We start from the raw sequence: 24,109 nt of genomic DNA, 5'->3' as shown, positions 1-24,109 counted from the left end.
TCAGAAGTATGGGTCACATGAGACTTTCAACTTGGCATCTGAAGTAGGGGCAGTCATACGGGACTGACTCTCATAACTTGTGGAATCTGATACCAACTCCAGGTCGATAGCCTCAGAATTGAATTGAATTAGAGGACACCCAGCTGGTGCCTGCTGAAGATTTGCTTGGTTTGGGTTTGAGGGTGGCATTCCTCACACATCTGGTGTCAGGAGTGTGCTGTGCGAGTATAGTGCAGAGAAGCAGTGTTTTCCCAGAGGCCCTTTGATTTGGTCCAGTAGGGTTTGTAGGGGCCAAGGGAAAGCATCCTTTGCCCTCTGAAGATTCACTGAAAAATCAACTCTCAAAAGCAGATTAATAAAAGAAAAGACATACAGATTTATTAATGTGCACAGGAGTTTTACAAAGATCTCAAAGAAATAGCCAGATGGTTGATGCTTTTGTAGCATTTGAGGTTACAGAAGCAGTGGGGGCTCCGAGCATGGCCAAAAAACAGGCTATGGTGGTAAATCAGGTGGCAGTAGGTAACAAGAGGGAGAGAAGAGGAGGCCTGGCTGGCACAGGTGGTCTTGTGTAGATGAAGCCTCACAGATAGACGAAGCCTCACAGATAGCAGCCCTTCAAGAGTGTAGATGCTAAGTGTTTCTTTCAGACCTTTAAAGGCGTGTCTCAGTTCTTTCTAGATTCGGACAAGGAGGGAGGTGCTTCAGAGAAAGCCCATTGGCATCTGTTGTTTACTTCACTTTGTCTCCTCTACAGATGCAAATTCCTCCTGCAAAAGACAGCTTCTCCGTTATTCTTGCATTTCCAGTCCTTCTGAACAGTCATCTTGAAATATGACAAAGAAGTATATTTCGGGATGAAATATTTTGGTTTCTTTCAGCCAAAAGGATCCAGTTCATTGATCAGCCATTTCTCAAACTCCTGGGCTTAAATGATCCTCCTGCCTGTAATGCTGTGATTACAGGTGTGAGCCACTGCACTCAGCCACCTGATCAGCCATTTCTTAACAGGCTGTTCAGCCCTCTCCTCATTTCCCCTGCCCTTGTGACTTTGGACAATTCTTTCCTAAACACAGACATGTTTTGTCACGTTCCTGAAGTTAAAAAGTGTGAGGCCAAAGGGATGTTTATTACTGAACTGCCACAGAACTAGGAGATGTAGAATCTCAATTAGCAGATCCCTTTCCTGTGATGACAGAGACTGTAGCCATCTTGAATTTTGCACATTGAAACAGTCCTCAGACTGAAATAGTCATCCACAAGAGGCCTGATGTCATATATTCTCCGTCTGTTGCAGTCTCATGGAGTCTCAGAATTGTCAGTACAGAATCAAGTTTCTCTCTCTTTTTTTTTTTTTCGGAGACAGGATCTCGCTCTGTCTCCCAGGCTAGAGTGCAGCGGTGCGATCTCCGCTCACTGCAGCCTCAACTTCCCCTGGCTCCCATCTCAGCCTCTGGAGTAGCTGGGACTACAGGCACACACCACTATGCCTAGCTAATTTTTTTGTATTTTTTAGATACGGGATTTTGCCATGTTGCCCAGGCTGGTCTCAAACTCCTGGGCTCAACCAATCTTCCTGCCTTGGCCTCCCAAAGTGTTCGGATTACAGGCGTGAGCTCCGCTGCGTCTGACCCCAAGTTGTTCACTTCTGATTATTCTTGCGGTGCCAAAACAGAGCCTGGCCAAAATGTAGAACCCTAAATTCTGGTTGAGCGACCTGTGTTTCTGCATGCCAGGATTCTTGTGAACTCTCTTGCCCCTTTTCACCTCTTCTCTAGTTCCAGGAAACCAGATGAGATTTACTTTCCTCCATTTTAGGTATTAACATTTTTAAAGGAAAGCTCATCTGTGCTTAGAGCCAAAAGACATCAATGGCCAAATATCTGAAACAGAGAAACTCATGTGAGTTTTCTTGCCTTTGAACTTTCTTTGTGTGGTGACTTTGTGAGCCACCTTCCTTTCTAGACTGTGGGGTTTGAGATTTCCAGATGAGGTCAGATCACTGATTAAACTCGTGTGCAGCATTCGGCTTTGCTGGACCACGTGGTGCAGTCTTGCTGACCCTTTGGGCTTTGCCAGCAGAATCTGCACCTTGTGCCCTGGGCCATGTGCATCTTCCTGTGCTGTGGGATGATGGGCTCGTGCCCACCATGCATAACCGTGGAAGCTGAAGTTTGAGGCTTTTGAAATGCCTGTTCTGTTTCTCTGACTCGCTGTGGACATGACATAGCTTTCTCTCTAGTGATACCGTATCCAAGAGGGGATAAGTGCACCCACATTTTCACCTCTCATTTGATAGTGGAAGAGAACCAGCCTCTTACACCAGCTGTCTTATACCAGCGAAACCGGTTTTAATGAAGAGGGGTTCTAGGAAAAGCGTCTTTTTCCTAGGTCTGTTCCAGAATCTGTGTTATTTCAGTAATAATGAGGACAGAGTGCTTTGCATTTCCCCAGTTTTGTCCCATACACGATCTCATTTGATCCTAAGTGACCCCGTGAAGTAGGAGGTTGAGGTAGTATCAATCCTGTTTTGCAGATAAAGAGATCAAGATTCAGAGACTTGGAATGGGTTGCTTCATGAACACAGCTAGTGAGTGTAAACTTGGGAATTGAATCTGGGCTTTTTTCGGTTTCCTGATAGTGTTTTTTTTCTCCTTTAACACTATTAAGCCACTCCCAGGCCTTTCAATGTTAAGTTGTGGGATTCTATCATTAAAATGTTACTCCTGTTACTGGACGGTCCAAACATATGTATTGCTCAAGTTCTTTGTCTCCTCGAAAATGAAAATTGCTGCTTTCTTGGAGTAATTTGGTGGCAGGCAGTAGTTTACAGGATGTCTGGCTTCGCTGTTTTGAGTAGCTGCCATGGGGCAGTGCAGGAGGAATTGTGAGGTCTGTGCTGTCAGCAAGTGAGCTCCCTACAGCCCGGAGACAAAGAGACGTAGGCAGTGAGGAACCAGGCCTGAGGATCTCACCCCAGCTTCTTGAAGTTCCCAGTGTTTTGCTTAAGGTGACTTAACTCTTGGTCCCAGCTGTCAAGGAAGGGGCTTCTCGGGGGAGAGGTGGTTTGAGTTTCCTTCTAGACTCTGTGCTTCTTGGCTACGGTCTTAAGTGACTGGGACTGAGGCTTTCACAGAACAGAAATGGAGGTGTTCACTGATTGAAAACAGATCTCATTCTCGCTCTTGTATCTTGCTTCCTTTCCCTCCCAGTGGGCTACCTTGAGAATGGAGCGAGGAGCCAAGGAGAAGAACCACCAGCTTTACAAGCCCTACACCAACGGTAAGATGGGGGCGTGGTCCTTGTCCTGAGAGGTCCATTTGAACAGTGTTCCCCAGTGCTTCTGGTGCCACACACGCTCTTCCCTGCATTAGTGCAGGATGTGTGGTCTGAGTATGTCTCACGTGCTCTCCCGCAGCATGCTGCTTGACAGGGACACACTCTTTTGCAGGAATCATTGCAAAGGATCCCACTTCACTAGAAGAAGAGATCAAAGAGATTCGTCGAAGTGGCAGTAGTAAGGCTCTGGACAACACTCCAGAGTTCGAGCTCTCTGACATTTTCTACTTTTGCCGGAAAGGAATGGAGACCATTATGGACGATGAGGTGACAAAGAGATTCTCAGCAGAAGAACTGGAATCCTGGAACCTGCTGAGCAGAACCAATTATAACTTCCAGTACATCAGCCTTCGGCTCACGGTCCTGTGGGGGTTAGGAGTGCTGATTCGGTACTGCTTCCTGCTGCCGCTCAGGTGAGGCAGGGCCTGTGGGGAGTGGGGCTCGCTGCTGCCACCCCACTTGGTGCACGGCCCACCTGCCTGCTCCGCTGTGTGTTCCCGTTTTAGAAAGAAGGGAATGACTGTCCCTAGCCAGGCCATGTGACTCTTTGGAGGGGTACACTGGTGATTCTCTTTTAGAGGCCCTTGGATTTTCTGCATATCAGACAGAAATAGTTGGATTTCTTAAAGACAGCTTGCTTGTCTAGATCACAGCAAACACGGGGATAGGGAACATTGTGTGCTTTCTGCCACTCCTCCCTGGACATGGCTTATTCTTTCCTGAAGCTTGCCTCTCAGGTACAGAGGCAGTATTGATCTTTCAGCTTCTCTGCACCGTGTGCTGCTCTGAGTGTGCCTTGCCAGATGCTAATACCCTTCAAGCTCCACCTCCTGTTGCTTCAGACGGAAGCTGTGCTTCCGCCGGGGTTTTCAGCCATAGGGAAGGGGTGGGCAGCAGGGAGCAGCCCTGCGGCAGAACAGCCTGCTTAGGGTTTTCCAGCCTTCCAGCTGCCGAGGCCTCAGGAGATGCTGGCGGCTGAGAGCCAGACCCATGGCTCACTGTCAGTTGGAATCAAAATGATCTCTGGTTCTGATAGGCCTGCTCACATTTCTAGGTGAACTCTGGTCCAGATCCCAGGTGAGCAGGTCTTGGGGGTGGTTTTTGTGATGCCCAGTGTGATTTTCACACCTTCAGTTCTGTACTTGGTACAAGGATTTGCTGGCTGTGCTCTAACTTTTCTTCTTCTTACAGGATAGCGCTGGCTTTCACAGGAATTAGCCTTCTGGTGATGGGCACAACTGTGGTGGGATACTTGCCAAATGGGAGGTGAGTAGAATGTGGCAGTCCACGCCTAAAGGGCAGTTAGTTCTGGGAATGGTGCTCAGATATCGAAGGCCAGGCCCCTTCTTTGGACACAACCAAAGCCATGGAATCTTAGATGGATTAAATAACCCAGTGGTGGCCAGGTGTGGTGGCTCATGCCTGTAATCCCAGCACTTTGGGAGGCTGAGGTGGGCCGATCACCTGAGGTCAGGAGTTCGAGACCAGCCTGGCCAGCATGGCGAAACCCTGTCTCTACTAAAAATACAAAAATTAGCCAGATATGGTGGCGGCTGCCTGTAATCCCAGCTACTTGGGAAGCTGAGGCAGGAGAATCCTTGAATCCGGTAGGCAGAGGTTGCAGTGAGCCAACACCACACCACTGCACTCCAGCCTCGGTGACAGAGCGAGACTCTGTTTCTAATAATAATAATAATCATCATCATCATAACAACAACAACCCAATGGTAACAATGGCATCAGCAGTAAAGTCTTTACTTTTTTTTATTTTGATCTATGACTGTGCTTTTTGTCCTTTAGCCCTCGCGTTCTTCCCATTTTAAAGACAAAAGGGAGAAGCCACAAACATGTAGAGTCCGAGACTCAGATGTTAACAGATTTTACAGCTGCTTGTTTAGTTTTGAGCAGTTGACTGTGTGCATAAAGTGGTGAGACAATACAGTTTTTAAAATGATACGAGATGTAGGGAGGTTTTGTCTGTTTGTGAAGAATATTTTGCTCCCTTCAGGAAATTCTGGGGCTTGGAAACCTTTCTTCTACCTGGGCGGGTGAGGAGGTTGGCCTCTGGCCTTGGGCCTGCCACTGGGTGTTGACTGGGGGAACAGAATTCAGCCCGCCTGTGGTCTGCCGATGCCGAATTCTAGGCTGTGAATTCTCCACCCACTGATTTGGGTGGATGTAAGCGAGTCTTCCTGTCCCCTCTTTCTTTCCTCATGTGTGAACATAAAGGTGGTCATGCATCACAGGGCTTTCCTGTACGTGCTCATGTCTATAAAAGCACTTTGCAGTCATAAAGGACTGCTGAACTGTTCAAGTCAGCAACTGTTTCTGTCTTCCTGTATGTAAAATAAAACCCAGAATCCTTGTCCTGTTGTTGCAGGTTTAAGGAGTTCATGAGTAAACATGTTCACTTAATGTGTTACCGGATCTGCGTGCGAGCACTGACAGCCATCATCACCTACCATGACAGGTGAGAGTGCTTTGTATCAATAGGAAGGGAAATGGCACTGCAGGAAACACCACCCACCTATACTTGGCCAAATGGGAAGACACTTCCGAGCTTTTAGTTAGAGCAGATGAAGCGTGTGAGGTGAGAGGTGTGTTACATGAACTGTTTCACACTAATTTTGGTTGTTTTGCATACATTTAAACCCAGGGAAAACAGACCAAGAAATGGTGGCATCTGTGTGGCCAATCATACCTCACCGATCGATGTGATCATCTTGGCCAGCGATGGCTATTATGCCATGGTAAGAGCTCTTTCCGGTGCATTCTTGAGGCAAGACTTCCTGCTTTAGACTGGTCAGGGCCAGGAGGGTCTAGGAGGGTCTAGGAGGCTCCTGGACCCTTCACATAAACACTTTTATGCATGGGCCACCGCCTTACTGTCACTGTGGGGGCTCTGTGGGACTGTGATAGGAGATACCCTGGGTAGAATGAGTGGTGAATGTGGTTGGAGAGGATGCTGAGGGCGGTCAGGCAGACCAGCATGGGGAGAGGGAGGAGCTGGCAAGGACTGTGTCCAGAGCATCTGAGAATCTGCCCAGGGAGGGGCAGTTTTACACAGGGATTTGCACTACTTTAGTGTTTTGTCTTAGGGGTTTCAGTTATGTTTTTAATTACCTATTTCTAGTATTACTGATTAAAAGGAGAAGTTTAAGATTTGGGGAGTCTTGGTAGTGGTTTCTTGGCAGTGAGCAACCTCCAGCCAGCAAGTGTTAGAGGTAAGAGGTTGGACCAGCAAGCGTTAGAGGTGAGAGGTTGGATTGCTTATTTTGTGAGATCTAGGGCTTCCTAGAGTGGGGAGATTTGTGTGAGGATGGCTTCACTACTAATGGGTCCTGTGCCTGCGTTTAGGTGGGTCAAGTGCACGGGGGACTCATGGGTGTGATTCAGAGAGCCATGGTGAAGGCCTGCCCACACGTCTGGTTTGAGCGCTCGGAAGTGAAGGATCGCCACCTGGTGGCTAAGAGGTAATGGACAGAACACTGCTGTTCTGCTTGGCCGGTTAGAATGCTGAAAAGGTTTCAGGGAGTTATCCCTCCACAGTGTAGTTATGTGCCTTCTATCATAAGTCTATACTGCTTTCATAATAATCTTTTCCTAAAACATGATATTTTAAAAGTGGCCGGGTGTGGTGGCTTATGCCTGTAATCCCAGCACTGTGGGAGGCCGAGGTGGGCAGATCACTTGAGGTCAGGAGTTCGAGACTAGCCTGACCAACATGGTAAAAATACAAAATACTAAAAATACAAAAATTAGCTGAGTGTGGTAACGGGCATCTGTAATCCCAGCTACTAGGGAGACTGAGGCAGGAGGATCTCTTGAACCAGGGAGGCAGAGGTTGCAGTGAGCTGAGATCGTGCCATTGCACTCCAGCCAGGGTGACAGAGTGAGACTCTGTCTTAAAATTTAAAAAAAGTATAGAAACCCTAGTATTATTTACCAAGTTAATAATGTTTCTTAACCTTTTTTTATTCATTGTACCCATCATAATAAAATACGAACTTTCACTGCTATTTGAAACCTCAAAATGAATTCATTTATCACAAATAAAAAGAAACCTAGGGCAGTGGAACAAAGTACTGCTCTGTTTTCAAACTTTAAGAAGGTGGATCTGGTGTAAGTAATGCAAAGAGATTTGCAGCAGAAAGAGACATCAAGACAGTTGAGACCAAGCCACACATGGTGGCTCGGGCCTATAATCCCAGTGCTTTGAGAGCCCGGGAGTTCAAGACCAGCCTGAGCAACATAGGGAGAGCTCATCTCTACAAAAAATTTAAAATTAGCCAAGCATGGTGGTACGCTCCTGTAGTCCCAGCTACTTGGGAGGCTGACGTAGGAGGATCGCTTGAGCCAGGAAGGGTGAGACTGCAGTGAGTTGTGATTGCACCACTGTATTCCAGCCTGGGCAACACAGGGATACCCTGTCTCAAAAAATAACAAATAAGAAAAGACAGTTGAGATTATCTTCCATAGAGACAGATGAACCCTCTCCTAACTCCCTTTGCTACATCTCAGGGACAGAGCGTTGAGCCAGCAGGGCTGGGCCCAGCCTCACAACTGTTACACAGTCTAGTGCCACAGGTTTATTGAGGGGGCCATGCCCAGGCCTTGTGGCAGGCATCTCCTTCAAGTGGCCCCCAGGTTGAGTGGCATCGTTGGTGCTCTGATGTTCACACAGAATTGAACAGTTCTGTAACCTGATTTTCTCTATCCATATACATTTTTTCTTGATGAGCATTAAATTATGGGTTTAAAAGGATACGGTCATGCTTGTTAACTTCTTATAATTGAAACTAGTGTCACAAATAAATAAGTTATTTATAAACGTATTTTGACAATGATGTGTATAAGGTTGTCTGATCCTTCATTTTATTTTCCTCTTTGAAAGACTGACTGAACATGTGCAAGATAAAAGCAAGCTGCCTATCCTCATCTTCCCAGAAGGTAAGAAGGGGTTGGTTGCCATAAAGCGCTTCTGTGAGGAGTGCAAGAGTGTGATGCTGATGTTTCGTGGGAACCAAGGCCCTCAGCCCTTGTTGGGGTTATCTGTTTTCACTGAATAATGTTAGGTCCCCTTTAGATTGGAAATAGGACTAAAACCTCAGGCAAGTTCAGAATTTGAACTAAGAATGCCATAGTGTAAACTCCCCAAATGCAGGAATTTCTTCTGTAATGTTTCAGCTCCTCGTGGAGCTTGTGGAGTCCTCCTAAGACCACTGTGCATCTCTGCTTTATCCAGGCTGTGTGCGTGAATCAGGGGAAGTGGTCCTGTAGCAGGAGAATTGGAGGCACCATCTTGCCTGTCTCGTTAAGTGTTTGTTTTTAAGTTAGGGAGATGACAGATGTATCTTATTGGAGGAACGATTAGAAGAATTTTGACTATTGTGCTTAGTCTTTAAGAAACACCTAATATCTGGGGTAAAGGGCCAACAGAAATAGCATTTTATTGTCTCCTGCATTTTAGGAACCTGCATCAATAATACATCGGTGATGATGTTCAAAAAGGGAAGTTTTGAAATTGGAGCCACAGTTTACCCTGTTGCTATCAAGGTACAAGACCTCCGATGGTACACAGTGTCATTATTGGAGCTGCTGTGAGTGGAGCGCAGCAGGAGGAGGTGGAGGAAGGAGCCGGGGTCACCAGTCTGTGGTTGATGCCCTCAGCAGAGTGACATGGGACTGGGCTGATGTGGGTCAAGTGCTGCCAGAGGAGGATGCTGAGCACTCAGCACCCCCTTAGAAGGGCCTGGGGAGTGTGGGATGGGGGACAGCCAGATTCCTGCCTGCATGCTGCTGCCGCCACTATTCAGGAAATGGCAAGCCCTTCACTTCTTACCTTCTTAAACCTAGCTGGAATGTAGGCCCCTCCACCTGGAAAGGTGACTGATTGCAGGGCACAGAGGTGTAGTTTCAAGCTGGATTTTTGCATTTTGGGGGAGCTGTGAGAATGGGGGGGTCCTTATTCCAGCGCAGTGGGAGAAACGGCTTCACTGCTTTTAGTCGTGTCATCTTTTAGACCTACAGCAGCTCCTAACAATGAGATGGACCCTGGGAGTTTATCTAATCTACGTCAACGCTTTAGGAACTGCTGCTCTAACCCTTCAGACACCCAGAGCTATAGGATGTGATTAGCCAGTCATCTGCACTTTGTTCCTCCCTGCTCTTACCCTCTCCACATCCACGAGGCCTCACATCATGACACCTACAAAACACAGGCCATCCTCAGTGTGGTTAAAGTATTTAGACTGCAGCCTGAGAGCTCGGTAAAATGGTGAGCAGATATGAGTCAGGCTCACGCTTAGATTTCTTTTATAGGGGACTGTGGGTTGTCTGCAGAACATTCTGTAGAGTTGGTTCTGACTTTCTTTTCACCTTGCCAGTGCCACTGGAGAGGTGTTGTTCCTGGTGAGACAGATGCTTACCAGCCACTCACTGTTCATCATTTAGGCAGAGGACCAGGCCAGGGATGGCAGATGAATATTGCCTGCAGGGGACTCTGATTGACAGGTTAGGACTCACCAGAGCCTGAGGATGCAGTGTCTGGGTATAGCAAGAAAGAGGAACATAGTCTGGTAGCAGAGTCTGCCTTGGGTGTGGGAGTGGGGAGTGGCATCTGTATCCTATATTCTGGCAAAACGAGGACAGGTGCTTTGCAGTGTGACCGTGAAGCTGCTGAATGGAAGCCCTTACTGCTCCCTCCAGAACAGTGGCTCTTGAACTTAGGCTGCATTAGCATTGCCTGGAGGGATTGTTAAAATGCAGATTGCTGGGCCCCACACCCGGGGTTTCTGAACTTCCCGTTCTTTTTCTTTTGAGGCAGGGTCTCAGTCTGTCACCCAGGCTGGAGTGCAGTGGCACAATCATGACTCACTGCAACCTCGACCTCCCACATTCAGATGATTCTCGTGTCTCAGCCTCCCAAGTAGCTGGGATTATAGGTGCACGCCACCACACCCAGCTAATTTTTTAATTTTTGTAGAGACGGAGTTTCACCCCAGACTGGTCTAGAACTCCTGGGCTCAAGTGATCTGCCTGCCTTGGCCTCTCAAAGTGCTGGGATTACAGGCCTGAGCCACCCCTCTGGGTCTTCTGAATTTCTATTCTAACATGTTCTGGGTGGCACTGATGGTGCCTGTTGGGACCACACTGTGGCAGCCACAGTTCTGAAGCAGTGCTCTTAGCTGCTGTTGAAACACGAACCCTGAGGAGTTTCCGTTCCTCTCCAAAGTAAAATGCTTATAAATTTTAGATACATTTCCATTCAGTCCACAGGGTAGAGCCCATGTATGGCTAAGAACATCTGGTCTACAGATTACTGGTTTTTGTGAACCCTTTATTGGTAACCAAACTTGGATAACCTTAGTGATTTCCAGGCTCTTCTTATATTCCGCCATGACCTGATGTGAGGAGTGTGTCACTGTGTTGAGCTTCTGCCTTGTTTCTCTGTCCACACACACTGCCCAGTGTGGAATAGAGAATCAGCCCGAAACAAAGGGTTCTCACACTCTTGTGACATCAGAATTTCTGTCCATATCAGGCTTTATGAAATGTAACGACATGACCAGGTGCGGTGGTTCATGCACGTAATCCCAGCACTTTCGGAGGCTGAGGCAGGTGGATCACTTAAGGCCAGGAGTTTGAGACAAGCCTGGCCAATATGGTGAAACCCCGTCTCTACTAAAAATACAAAAAAATTAGCCGGGCGTAGTGGCAGGCGCCTGTAGCCCCAGCTACTCAGGAGGCTGAGGCAGGAGAATGGCATAAATCCAAGAGGCGGAGCTTGCAGTGAGCCGAGATAGCGCCACTGCACTCCAGCCTGGGCGACAGTGCGAGACTCTTAGCTCAAAAAAATATATATATAATAATAATTAAAAATAAAAATAAAAAAATTCTTTCTGATCATACACATTAGCTTAGTTTTAAAAACTTATTATTTTCCCTTGTTTCTGTTGGTATTATAATAACTCATTAAGCCTTCTGTGGTTAAATCTAAATTTCTTAGCTTCTATAATTAAGCCTAAATTACCTTCATTTTTGTAGTTAGGGCCACAGTCTTGTCAAAATTATCCAATTTTTATACTGTGGATCATAAAAGTTAGGCTGGAAAGGCCTAAAAGATCATAGAGTTCAACCCCACCCCAGCCCATGCTCACATGCAGGACCCTGCCCTGGGCTTCTTCTCAGGCTTTCCCAGGAAAAGGGCATTTTTGATGTTGTTGGCAGCATGGCCTTGTGGCATAACTCTTGAAATTCTGGCTCCTTTATTTTTCCACTCTGGTCCTGGGTGTTTGCACAAGGTCAGCCTACTGCCTTGTGTACAGGATCCCTTCAGACATTTGCTAGCAGCACCAGGCACTTTGTCCAGGCGTTCTCAAGCGCCCAGGTCCTCCTGTTGCTCCTTGCGCAACTTCCTCCGGAGCTTACCCACCCTGATCACCTGCCCCTCCAGCTGCTGGTTTGGTGAGAATGTGGGTCACAGCTGCAGCCACATTTTCCGCAAAACGCCACTGAAGTGCTGCCTTTTGCCTCCATTAGAGCCACTGGCAAATGAAAGGATCTGATACCTGCTTCATGGTAGAAGCAGCCTATGTGGTTGAGACTTCCCGGGGCTGTCAGCGTGAGCACAGAGCGGTGTCCTGAACAGATGACTGACTTTGTTGAAAGTGTAAATGCAAAAGCTTTCTAATAGTTTCCTCCCTGGTCTGGGCACCAGAAATCATATTTAAAACTTGGTGTTTGTGTAAGAAAATATCTTTATTTGGGGGAGGTACACTAGATGAATGACAGGATGCTGGGAGGGGAGAGATGGAGCAAGTGGGAAACGTTGGCGGTGGTTGAATCAGGGAATGGGTACATGGGAGTGCATGATCCTTTTCTCCCTGGTTTTGAAGATGTTTGAAAACTTTATATACCTATGAGTAAGACCTGAAAGTAACCAAAGAGGGAGACATTTGCTTGAGGCAGGCTGTCAGGGGAGCCTTCCTTACTGATCTGCAGCAGAGGCCAGGTCCCTCGGGGGAGAGCAGTGTTGCTCGCAGTCAGAACCGGCCACATGGAGAGGGGCTTCCGCAGTACTCATGCAGGGTCAGGGAGCAGCGCCCCAGTACCAGCACGGCCCAGTGGAGTCACTCAGCGCAATCGCTGTGGACTCGCACACGTGAGAACTACTCACATCTTACCTTCAGCTTTCCATTGTTTTCAGTATGACCCTCAATTCGGCGATGCCTTCTGGAACAGCAGCAAGTATGGGATGGTGACGTACCTGCTGCGAATGATGACCAGCTGGGCCATTGTCTGCAGTGTGTGGTACCTGCCTCCCATGACTAGAGAGGTGAGTGCCTGCCCCAGACAGATCTGCACCTGCTCTGTGTAACGTCAAGCCGGAGCTGAGTGGTCTCATTTGTTCTTTCTTACAGGCAGATGAAGATGCTGTCCAGTTTGCGAATAGGGTGAAATCTGCCATTGCCAGGCAGGGAGGACTGGTGGACCTGCTGTGGTAAGTTTAGAGCCAGGCCTTATCAGCTGAGTTCCTGCAGCAGATGCTGTGTCATTGACTTCACTTACATGTCATTCCCCCTGCTGTGGAGAATTCAACTTGTCAGCTCTAGAGAGAGCAGTTTGACTCTCCCTGAATTCCAACCCAGAAGTGCCCTGTGCTTCCTTGACCTTGGGGAACCTGGATCAGGGACACCTGGACTGAAGCAGTTGATTCTGTGTACCTTTCTGGGGTTTGAACCCGTCTTCCAGGACACCTGGACAGTGTCCTTCTCTGGGTGGGCATGACCTGCTACTGATCCGAAAACCTCAAGAAGGCAGGGTGACTTTCCCTGGTCCCAGTGTATCTGGCAAAATTGAACCATCCTTAGAAAGGCAAAGGTTGTGTTTGTTGTATTCAGCTTATTACCTAATAGAGCAGGATTGACATACTTTTTCTGTAGTCAGTAAATATTTTAGGGTTTGCAGGCCATATGGTGTCTGTTGGAGCTACTGATCTCTGCCATTGTAGTGTGAAAACAGATAGTCTATAAACCAATGAGCATGGCTGTGTTCCAATAAAACTTTATTTACAAAAACAGGTATCAGCTGGATGTGGCCCATGGGCTGCATTTGACCAGCCCTTATACTAGAGTATAAGATAGTTTTATCCCAAACAGTAGGAGAGTGACCAGAGGTGAATGCTGGTTCAGAGAAACTTTTCCACTCTGTGGGTCACTTAGGTTTAAGAGCCAAGGGTCAACTGGGGAGAGCATTTGACTTAGATGGGCATTATCTATGAGAAAAGAAAGGGTAGAAATTCACATTGTAAACCCAACGGTATAGTCTCAGGGATTAGATTGGCTCTCAGATCATGGCCTTTTAAAAAATGCTAGCGTGGATTGTGCACTCACTGTGTGCCAGCCACCGAGCTTCTGGGGCCCTGTGTGATCATCTCTTTCACCCTCACAGTAGCTGCAGCCCTGTAAACAGTGTTCCCATTTTACAGATGAGAAACTGATACTCAGGTTAAATCACTTTTTTCCAAAGTCATAACATTAGCACTGGAGCTAGATTTTGCATCCACATCTAACAGACTTTTAGAGCTTCAAGGTTTAACTTCTGCCCCATCTTCCCATCTCTAAGAAAGACAGAGTGGCTGCTTTTAAAAACCATGCCTTTGCTATGGATTTTAAAGGGTGTAGTGGAGAGACTGAAAGCGGGCTTGGATTTTTATAAGTTGTTGAAGGTGGTGATAATTCTAGAGTGTAGGCACAGAGGGGACCAGCAGGCAAGAGGGAATGGGACTGTAACGAAACAACCCCAAGTCTGGTGGGTTGGTTTGGGGCTGCTGCAGGGAGGCACTGGGGCAGTGAGGTTGGGACTCTGAGAGGCAGCCCCAGAGATAAACCTCCATTCCTGACGGCACTCTTTTTTGAGCATGAAAGAAGTCAGAACGCGCGTTACCCCTTGTGTTAGCTCTCTGCATGAATTCGGAGTATCCCTGGGTCTGAATTAAACAAATGACATTTTACAGATCGATATTACAGATATGTTATGAGTCGATATTTTGGAAGCATGTCTACCTTCCGTAATGCCAGAATTCCTCCTTTTCCTTTGTGAGGTGAAGATGAATGTTAGAGTAGAAAGAATTGTAAACTCCTTGGTAGGTTTAAGCAGTTACCAAGTACTTTCAATGTGAGTAGTAAATTCTTACTCCAGGGCAAGAGTGGACCTTCTGAGATAGAAAGGGTGAATATTGGGAGCCCAGAGCCCCAGATCCCCTGAGGTTGTCTTGGTGAGAGTGCCACGGGGTACCCTGTTTCTGGCAGGTTTTTCTTGGTATTTGGGCAGCACGGTGCATCTCCCATGGTGTGAGGGTGCCTGGGAATCCTCTTGGCTGTTACTACATCCAGCCTTTGTCTCTCCAGGGATGGGGGCCTGAAGAGGGAGAAGGTGAAGGACACGTTCAAGGAGGAGCAGCAGAAGCTGTACAGCAAGATGATCGTGGGGAACCACGAGGACAGGAGCCGCTCCTGAGCCTGCCTCCAGCTGGCTGGGGCCACCGTGCGGAGTGCCGACGGGCTCGGAGCTGGAGTTGCCGCCGCGGCCCCCACTGCTGTGTCCTTTCCAGACTCCAGGGCTCCCCGGGCTGCTCTGCATCCCAGGACTCCGGCTTTCGCCGAGCCACAGCGGGATCCCTGTGCACCCGGCGCAGCCTGCCCTTGGTGGTCTGAACGGATGCTGCTGGGTGTCACGACCCAGGACGAGATGCCTTGTTTCTTTTACAATAAGTCGTTGGAGGAATGCCATTAAAGTGAACTCCCCACCTGTGCACGCTGTGCGGGCTGAGCGGTTGGGGAGATGTGGCCATGTTCTTGTGCTAGGGATGGCGGGACAAGAGTCTGTTATGCAAGCCCGTGTGCCAGGGATGTGCTGGGGGTGGCCACCCGCTCTCCAGGAAAGGCACAGCTGAGGCACTGTGGCTGGCTTCGGCCTCAACATTGCCCCCAGCCCTGGAGCTCTGCAGACATGATAGAAAGGAAACTGTCATCTGCAGGGGCTTTCAGCAGAATGAAGGGTTAGATTTTTATGCTGCTGCTGATGGGGTCACCAAAGGAAGGGGAAGAGGCCAGGTGGGCCGCTGACTGGGCCGTGGGGAGAACATGTGTTCATACTCCAGGCTAACCCTGAACTCCCCATGTGATGCGCGCTCTGTTGAATGTGTGTCTCAGTTTCCCCATCTGTAACCTGAGTCGGGGGGAAGCGTGGTGATTCCTACCTCACAGGGCTGTTGTGGGGATTAAAGTGCTGCGGGTGAGTGAAGGACACGTCACGTTCAGTGTTTCAAGTACAGGCCCACAAAACGGGGCAGGGCAGGCCTGAGCTCAGAGCTGCTGCCCTGGGCTTTGGATTTGTTCTTGTGAGTAAATAAAACTGGCTGGTGAATGAACTGGGGGACTTCTCCCTTTACTTTCTCCCCTGGCTGTGGCCCTGAGTAGTGGGCTTCTCGTGAGAATTCCCGTTCTCTTCTGGGAGCACGGCCCTGGGGCTGCGGAGAAGCTGCCTGACTGCTGGAGCGAGGAAGCCTACAGCTGAGAAGGTGAACGTGTTCGTCTCAGATGCTTGCAGATCTTTGGGTAATTTAGAATTTCCAGCACAGACGTGAATTTCTCCAGAGATTGGGGGTACACGGGGTGCTGATGTGAGGCCTAGGAGAAGCAATGAGTAAACTCCAGGGCGGGGGAGGAGCAGGGGCCCCGGGAGGGCTGCAGAGGGGCAGGGTGGGCAGGGCGTGTGCTGCATGGTGGCTTCCACACAGCCAGAGCAGGCACCACAGGGAAAAGACTCGGCCACTGGTGCCTGCTGTACAGTCACAGTGGAGGCAGAGCCAAGGCCAAACAGCCCCTCTGGGTTCTGGGGTTTCACCAATTTCATGCCCCTCAGCCCCCTATTCATGTGCCACTAGCCCTCACTTGGGACCCACGCTCCCTTGTGGCACAGTCATGACGCCTCTCAGGATTTGGTGCCAGTGGTGCCAAGTGTCGTGTCCCTAAGGTTGCCCTCTGTCCTGCGGTTCAGGGAGGAGTGGGAGTGAAGCCGTGTTCGTGGGGCTGCAGATGGATCCACTTTGTCATGTGGGGACCTACTGGGTTGGCCCTGCAGTCTCCCTTTCTCTGCACCTACCTGTGACCTCCCCGGGAAAGCCTCCCATTTCCTCACCTACCCTGTTGCCAGCCCAGGGGAAATCCTCTTTTTGCTCTGAAATGAAGACTGAAAAAATAAATAAAGTCAGTGTTATGACTAATAACAGTCTCTTAGGAACTGTTTTACAGAATGCTTAAGAATAAAAAGTGATTTTCAGCTTTTATAGGTGATGTTTACAGTGTTTGTAAACTAACTGGAGGGATCAGTAGTTGGTCTTAAAGATCAGGTTCTCTTTTAAAAGGTTCATCTGAAACTATGATTTGTTACTTTCGTGATTTGCTTAGGTATTTATGTATACACACACAGGTTTTGCTTTTGTTTGTCTCACATTCAGCACAGCTGTCTGCAGCCCCTGCAGGCAGGTATGGCCACACCTGGTGTGAAGTCACGTGGAGTCAGCGCTGTGGAGGGAAGTCCTGTGCGGGACAGGCAGTGAGGAGAGGACTGACTCTCAACGCCTGCAGAAACAAAACCTCCCCTTTCTGTGCATGCCTTCTATCATCATCCAGGCGACTGCTCCATCCTTTTAAATTAGGGGTCCTGCAGGCCCCAAGTGACCCATAGAGTATCTGGTTTGAGATGACTTGAGTTGGTCTTACGGGACAAAACCTCAAGACACTTAGAAATATACAAAGTACAAAATAATGTGTTCCCTCCTGTTACCCCAGTGAGGGTGGGGCTGAGCTGGGAATGACACCCAGTAGTGTAATGAGTGCAACAAGTGCTGGCCAGCTGCTAACCCCCCTCCAAGCCTGCTGCATCTTCACTTCTCTGCATCTGTCTCCTGAGTCTTAACTAGGGACTTGGCTAGATGACCTCAGAGACACCGTCCACATCTGAATTTTCTATTTTGAAGCCCATAGTTCAAACTTTGGTTTTGATCTCTGAAGTCTTCTGGGTTTGGAAATATGGGAGGTCAGCTCTGAATCCATTGCTTCTCTAAAACATCGGGGCTAGAGGAACTAACCCACTTGAGGGTGACCTCAAGGGCTTTAGGCAGCCGTGGGGCTGGTGCCACACTGCTCTCAGGCTGGGCAGTGTCCTTTGTGGATCTCGGACAGCCTTTTTTACTCAAACATGAGACCTTCCACCCACCAGTTAGAAAGGGAACTTTTTTTTTTTTCCAACACGGAGTTTCACTCTTGTTGCCCATGCTGGAGTGCAATGGCACAATCTCAGTTCACTGCAACCTCCACCATCAAGTGATTCTTATGCCTCAGCCTCCAAGTAGCTGAGATTACGGGCATGCACCAGCACACCCAGCTAATTTGTTGTATTTAGTAGACTGGGTTTCACCGTGTTGGTCAGGCTGGTCTCAAACTCCTGATCTCAGGTGATTCTCCTCAGTCTCCCAAAGTTCTGGGATTACAGGCATGAGCCACCGCACCCAGCCAAGAGGGAATTTTTTAATAAAGCTAGTGGGATTCCCTTGACAGCAGAACCAGCTTTGGGACTTGATGCTTCACTGTGTCAGAATCCAGTCCCTGCTGCTGCCTTTCAGAGATAGAAGAGGCTTGATGTGTGAGGGGTCAGGGGAGTGCTCCAGATCCCTGAATGTCCATCCCAGACCAGTGACAGGCACTTTTGGGCACCATCGTGTGTCCTTCACGGCAGAACAAGCAGTGGGCACTAACCCTGTTGTCCTGTGGAAATCTGGGTGTCTGAATCCTGCCGTTTCCTTCCTGGAATTGGCCAGAAACTTGATTGTCTGGGCTAGTGCTTGCTGCTGTCCCCTGATGCATGAAGGATCCCCCCGTGTCATAGGTCCCACCCGCCTGCTGTGCATCCCGGGTGGCCAGACTTGGCTTCTCCAGGTGCACTTGTCCTGGGTGGCCCAGCCCGTGGGCTGGAAGGGCAGCTGCAGGCGCACTGCCTCGCAGACAGGTTAAGAGACGGGCACGCGGCCATCCGTCTTCTACAGCACACACACCCCGCTCCCCCCCCAGTCAATATGTCTCTCTCCGATGGGAAAGTTAATAAATTTTGCTCTAGATTAAAAGTATTGATCATTTCATTTGTAAACGATAAATAAAAAGGGGGAACTTTTCATTGCGCCGGGGGTGGCGCCTGGCGTGTGTTGTGGGGGTGATTGCACTGGCTGCCGGGGGATGGGCTTCTCATATGCATTCTGGCCGGCCAGCTGCATTGATTTCCTATTAGTCTCCCAGCACCACCCAGTAACACATCATTTCAGTACCTGCTATTAATGGTCTTTTGATAAATAATCACTTGTAAGTCAATAAATTTTTATTAAACAGTGTGGCTCTTTGATTTATTAAAATCCGACCGTGTTTGTCTGGGAGAAAAGGGATGCCGAATTGAAGTGGAGGTTTTCATACATCTTCCTGACGCAGAGCAGTCACCACACACTCCAGAGAAAAACAATTGCATTTTAACAGAAACAAAACGGCCGAGTTTGGAACTTGGGCCCAGGGAAACTTTATCTCCGTCAGCCTGAGGCTTACTCTGCAGGGATCAGCTGCAGGCCGGAGGGCGCCGAGTTGAGAACTTTGTGTTGGTCTCCAAGAGTGCCCAGGTGCCAGGGCTGGATGCCCCTGCTGGGCTGCATTCTGGGGTGGCACCTACCGGCCCTCTCCCAGCTGGGGATGCACCCTGGGGCAGGCACCCTTGGCCAGCAGACATCTGGCATCAACAAGAGAAGCTCGTATGGCAGGACCCTTTAGCTTCCTTCCTGGCCAAATTGCCACCAGAGTCACCTGTGGCAGGAAGATGTGCCAGGAGACAGTCTTTTGCAGCGATCAGGCTGTGTGGATTATTTTTTTAAGTGTGGGCCAATAGCTGAAGACTGGAAATGCCATTTTGTGAGATTTTCATTGGCATAGAGTTTGCTGTAAAGAGTTTGGCACTTTTCATCGAGACGAATATGGCCCCAAACAGATGGTCTCACATAGAGTAACCCAACCACTGACGATGCAACCAGAATTCTCACCCAGGGGGAAGTTGTAGGAAAGGGAAAACACTTTCTATTCTCGTGTTTCTAATAAACGTTTTTATTAAAGCGAATAGTTGGAACACCTTCTTGACCCTCCCTCGTTCAGGCTGCTGCTGCGGACTTCCTTCCCATTCATGCTTAGTGGAGCGGATGGGAACACAAGGGCTTTTGACAACAGGACTCTCAGTAAGAAGTGAGGCTGCGGGCCTTCTCTGGGATTGTTAGGATTTCCTTTTCTCTTCTGGTCTCAGGGGACCTTGAAGGTGGTTAGGAAACTGGACGGCAGAAGACAGGTCTGAGTGTCCCGCAGAGCAGGCGAATGCTAATAGAGTGATTTTCAGGAGTGTGGTCCAGGCTGTGCCCATGTGCAAGAGGCTGGTCAAGGACCTAGTTTCTCTTCCAAAGACTTCCAGCCCTGCCCCCAGGAATGTGCCAGGCTGGCCAGTGAAGCCGGGGGACACCATGGATGTGGATTCCCAGCGCACCTTGCATGTTAACACGTACAGACTTCAAGTCCACTTTCGGGGTTAAGCAGGACACTTCTGAAACGTTTCAGTGAGGGCTTCAGTGCGCTGGCTCTCCGACACCTCACTTCCCGTGCCCACACCCATCCCACTGCACTGTTAGGAGCACTTTGCTGGGGAGGCTAAAGAATGATCTCAGGCTTTCTCGTACTCCGTGAGGTTACTGCCTATGCAGGAGTCAAATACATTAAACTGGGAAAGGAATGGCTCTTGCTTGGCAGCTGCCATTACAGTTGCTGATGGGGGCCAGAGGAGTGAGGTTGGCTAAAGATGGGATAAGGGGATTTGGGCCATCACCCGGCAGGTACCTGCACCACCTGTTGATGTCACCAGCGGGAAGCCACAGCAAGGCGGATGTCAGGAGGCTCTGTCTCCCTCGAGAGCAAAAGAGGAGACCTGGTAATTCCAAGAGTAGCCATGACTGCACTCCCTTCCCTTGAACCCACGGGTCCCAAAATGCATTTATTGGTTGTTGTTTGTTTGTTTGTTTGTTTTTGAGACAGAGTCTTGCTCTGTTGCCCAAGCTGAGTGCAGTGGCATGATCTCGACTCACTGCAACCTCTGCCTCCCAGGTTCAAGTGATTCTCCTGCCTCATCCTCCCGCGTAGCTGGGATTACAGGCACGTGCCATCGTGCCCCGCTAATTTTTGTAGTTTTTAGAAGAGACAGGGCTTCACCATGTTTGTCAGGCTGGTCTTGAACTCCTGACCACAGGTGATCCACCCGCCTCAGCCTCCCAAAGTGCTGGGATTACAGGCATGAGCCACTGCACCCAGCCCAGTTGTTATTTTGAGACTAGATCTCACTTTGTTGCCCAGGCTGGAGTGCAGTGGTGTGATCATGTTCATGACTCACTACAGCTTGGGCTCCTGGGTTCAAGCAATCCTCCTGCCTCAGCCTCCCAAGTAGCTAGGACTACAGGCGCACCGCACACCACCACACTGAGCTAATGTTTTAAATTTTTTGTAGAGGTAGGGTCTCACCATGCCGCCCAGGTTGATGTTGAACTCCTGGCCTCAAGCAATCCTCCTTTCTTGGCCTCCCAAAGTGCTGGGATTACAGGTGTGACACACCTTGCCTGGGCAACCAAAATGTACTTTCAGTGCATTCGAACTCCTCCATACGCACAGACTCAGCTCTGGATGGCTGGATGTGAGATCAAGAGGTTAACTGGTGCCTTCCCTTCTGATCCATCTAGAGTTCTAGGCAGATGTTCGGAGGCTCCCTCTGCTCCCTCTTGCCCTGTGTTCCAAATACAAACGAACACCTTGCCTCTCCCTGCTAAGGAGTCAGGACTGGGTGGGGGGCATAGAGGCCCTGCTCAGCCTCTGCAGGAAAGGCTGGAAACAGAGGCTGGGAGGGCCCAGCCCCGGGCCGGGGTCCCGGTTCCTGCTGCTCGGCGTGGGCTTGGGGAAGGGCTGCGCGTACGCAGATTGATCCGCCAGCTGTGATTTGTCATTTCTCCCAGGCAGGCGCTGTTTTCTCTTGGTTCAGGAGGCCCCTTCGACACCTGCTTTATTTTTCTTCCTGCGCTGACGTGACGGGAGACAGGTGTTAAACTACTTAATCACTTTAAAATTGTTTTAATTTTCTGTTTTTTATTGATCTCTCCAGCAACAATTAATCAGCTCACTGGACCAGGCAGTTAGTACATTAAAAATTGTCAGGGAGGCCGTGCATCTTGCAAAATGTCTAAAAAATATTCAGCTAGCAAATTTCCCTTTTCTTTCGCATGCAACAGTCCACGGCCCATGAAACTGCCGCTCAGGAAGGGCCTCTACCTCCGGGACTCGTGTGCGGGGAGTATTCAGGCCACTGCAGGAGCTCCGAGCAGGGGCTTCCGGTAGGGCAACACTGGACGCAGGTGCCTGGCTCATCAGTCATTTGCCACCTTTCCTTCCACTTTGTTCTGTTTCTTGCACATCCGGGGTCTGCTTTCCCCAAGGACTTTGGGAGATTTTGTGGAAGGGGATTTGACGGTCTATGACTGCTCTGTGGGACCAGGACAGAGGGTCCAGAGCAAGCGTCTCTTTCCACAAAACCTCCCAACGTCTGGCCCCCGAGCCCACAGCCAGATTTCCCCTCCCTGGGACACCAGCACTTTTGGCTTGTCCATCTGACGATGCCGAAACCACCTCCCTGGGGCAGGGGCCCCCTGTGCTGGGTACACTCCATCTGCTGGCGGGCGACGGGGTGTCATGCTGCCTCTTCCCCGGCACTCAGTGATGGGCCTGAAGCCCTTCCACAGAATGTCCTGGGCAGTGCCACTCCACACCCACCGTAACTGTCACTGGCTCCTGTGCTGCAAGCCTTCACTGCCTGTCTTTTGTCACCCCTCTGGAAAATGATTTATTAACTGCTTGACTGTACTTCTCATTCAATAAAATATGGACGGAACAACCAGAGACTTCAACCTCACTTCTTGGGGTGAGAACTGTGTTTTCTAGTTTTTCCATGTTTGCCTAGTTTCCTGTCACTTCCCAAGAGCAAGTCCCTTATTTCTTCCGGGGTGCATTAACCATCCTGCAAACTGTCCACAGGGTCTGGGTCTCCCGCTTCTTCCCAGGGGCACCACCCTCTCACAGCAGCCCATGCTCCCCTGCCCCTGTGTCCAGGCCCAGTGGGCCCCATGCAGGCAGACAACATTTCCTGCCCTCCCATGTGCTTCCCTCTCACGGGGCTCCCCAGAGAGCTAAGGTCCAGGCCCTCGAGACTCAGGGGTCCCAGTCCCTGCTGAGAAGGGCTGCCGGCTGCCCCCCATCCCCCCCGCCCCACATTCTAGAAAGTTGGAGGGCGTGGGCCTCGGGGCCGGCACAGCCAGCCCTGGTTCTGGCCGTGGACTTATCTCCCTCGCCCCACCCGCTTGGTATTAATTGGTATATGATTGGGCCGGGACATATAATCTAGTATTGATTTTCTCTCTGGACGCCACAGCTTTATTTGCTCACATCTGCCTTGTGTTTAATTGGTGCTTTGCTCTGGAAACGGAGATCTTATCGGCCTGCTGGGTTTCTTTTCCTGGGGCACACAGGCATGCACAGTCCCAACCCTGCCTCTCCCAGAGCCTCCCACAGCCAGGCCTGCCCGGACTTAAGGGGGCAGCAGGGAATGGCCCCGGGGGCTTGCTTTACACTTGACCTCCTGAGCTGGGGCCGATCCTTCCTGGAGTGAATGTGTGTGCGTCTGTGATGATCACTGGGGAACACTGGCTTTGGGTAGGGCCTGGGTTCATACCCGCTTCCTCCATGTATGTCTTCGTGGCTAGCCTATTTAGTTTCTCAGCACAGTAATATCTCTTCCTTATCTGAGAGAAAGGTAGAGTGGATACCTGCCCTGTAGGACTCCTGGAGATTTGCTTTCAGGCCCCACACAGCACCTGGCACTTGGTAGGTGGAACGAGCAGCAGCTCCTTTGTCATTTGCCTGGTCCCACTCAGCCCATGCAACTCTGTCAGAGGCCTGTGAACCACAGCAACTCCATCTTGAATAGGGGCTGGGTAAAATGAGGCTGAGACCTCTGGGCTGCATTCCCAGGAGGTTAGGGCATTCTTAGTTACAGGATGAGATCGGAGGTCAGCACAAGATACAGGTCATAAAGTCCTTGCTGATAAAACAAGTTGTGGTAAGGAAGCCAGCCAAATCCCACCAAAACCAAGATGGTGACGAGAGTGACCTCCAGTCGTCCTCACTGTTGTACTCCCACCAGTGCCATGACGGTTTACGAATGCCATGTCAACGTCAGGGAGTTACCCTATATGGTCTAAAAGGGGAGGCATGAATAATCCATCCCTTGTTTAGCGCATCATCAAAAATAACCATAAAAACGGGCAACCGGTAGCTGTCAGGGCTGCTCTGTCCATGGAGTAGCCATTCTGTTATTCCTCTACTTTTTTTTTTTTTGAGACAGAGTCTCTGTCACCAGGCTGGGGTGCAGTGGTGTGATTTCGGCTCACTGTAACATCTGCCTCCTGGGTTCAAGCGATTCTCATGCCTCAGCGTCCTGAGTAGCTGGGATAATAGGCGCCCACCATGACACCCAGCTAATTTTTGTATTTTTAGTAGAGATGGGGTTTCACCTTTTGGCCAGGCTGGTCCTGAATTCCTGA

The 24,109-nt window shown here is 49.6% G+C and overlaps 1 protein-coding gene across 1 annotated transcript in view; it reads left to right on the top strand.

Moving 5' to 3' along the window:
- AGPAT6 (1-acylglycerol-3-phosphate O-acyltransferase 6) overlaps window positions 1-15,772 on the top strand; it is a 35,952-nt gene extending 20,180 nt beyond the window's left edge. Inside the window, exons 4-14 of the mRNA XM_012001572.1 lie at window positions 3,213-3,282; window positions 3,452-3,752; window positions 4,531-4,605; window positions 5,720-5,809; window positions 5,996-6,089; window positions 6,697-6,812; window positions 8,234-8,289; window positions 8,810-8,895; window positions 12,548-12,676; window positions 12,762-12,841; window positions 14,751-15,772. Coding sequence (XP_011856962.1) covers window positions 3,213-3,282; window positions 3,452-3,752; window positions 4,531-4,605; window positions 5,720-5,809; window positions 5,996-6,089; window positions 6,697-6,812; window positions 8,234-8,289; window positions 8,810-8,895; window positions 12,548-12,676; window positions 12,762-12,841; window positions 14,751-14,859 — 1,206 coding nt within the window. The 3' untranslated portion in view covers window positions 14,860-15,772. The remainder of the gene's footprint in view (window positions 1-3,212; window positions 3,283-3,451; window positions 3,753-4,530; window positions 4,606-5,719; window positions 5,810-5,995; window positions 6,090-6,696; window positions 6,813-8,233; window positions 8,290-8,809; window positions 8,896-12,547; window positions 12,677-12,761; window positions 12,842-14,750) is intronic.
- Window positions 15,773-24,109: the final 8,337 nt, after the last annotated feature.

The sequence above is a fragment of the Mandrillus leucophaeus genome, unplaced genomic scaffold, assembly GCF_000951045.1.
Source record: "Mandrillus leucophaeus isolate KB7577 unplaced genomic scaffold, Mleu.le_1.0 Scaffold664, whole genome shotgun sequence".
NCBI lineage: Eukaryota > Metazoa > Chordata > Mammalia > Primates > Cercopithecidae > Mandrillus > Mandrillus leucophaeus.
Note: the sequence above shows the minus strand (reverse complement) of the source record. Positions and strands in the feature narration are given on the sequence as shown.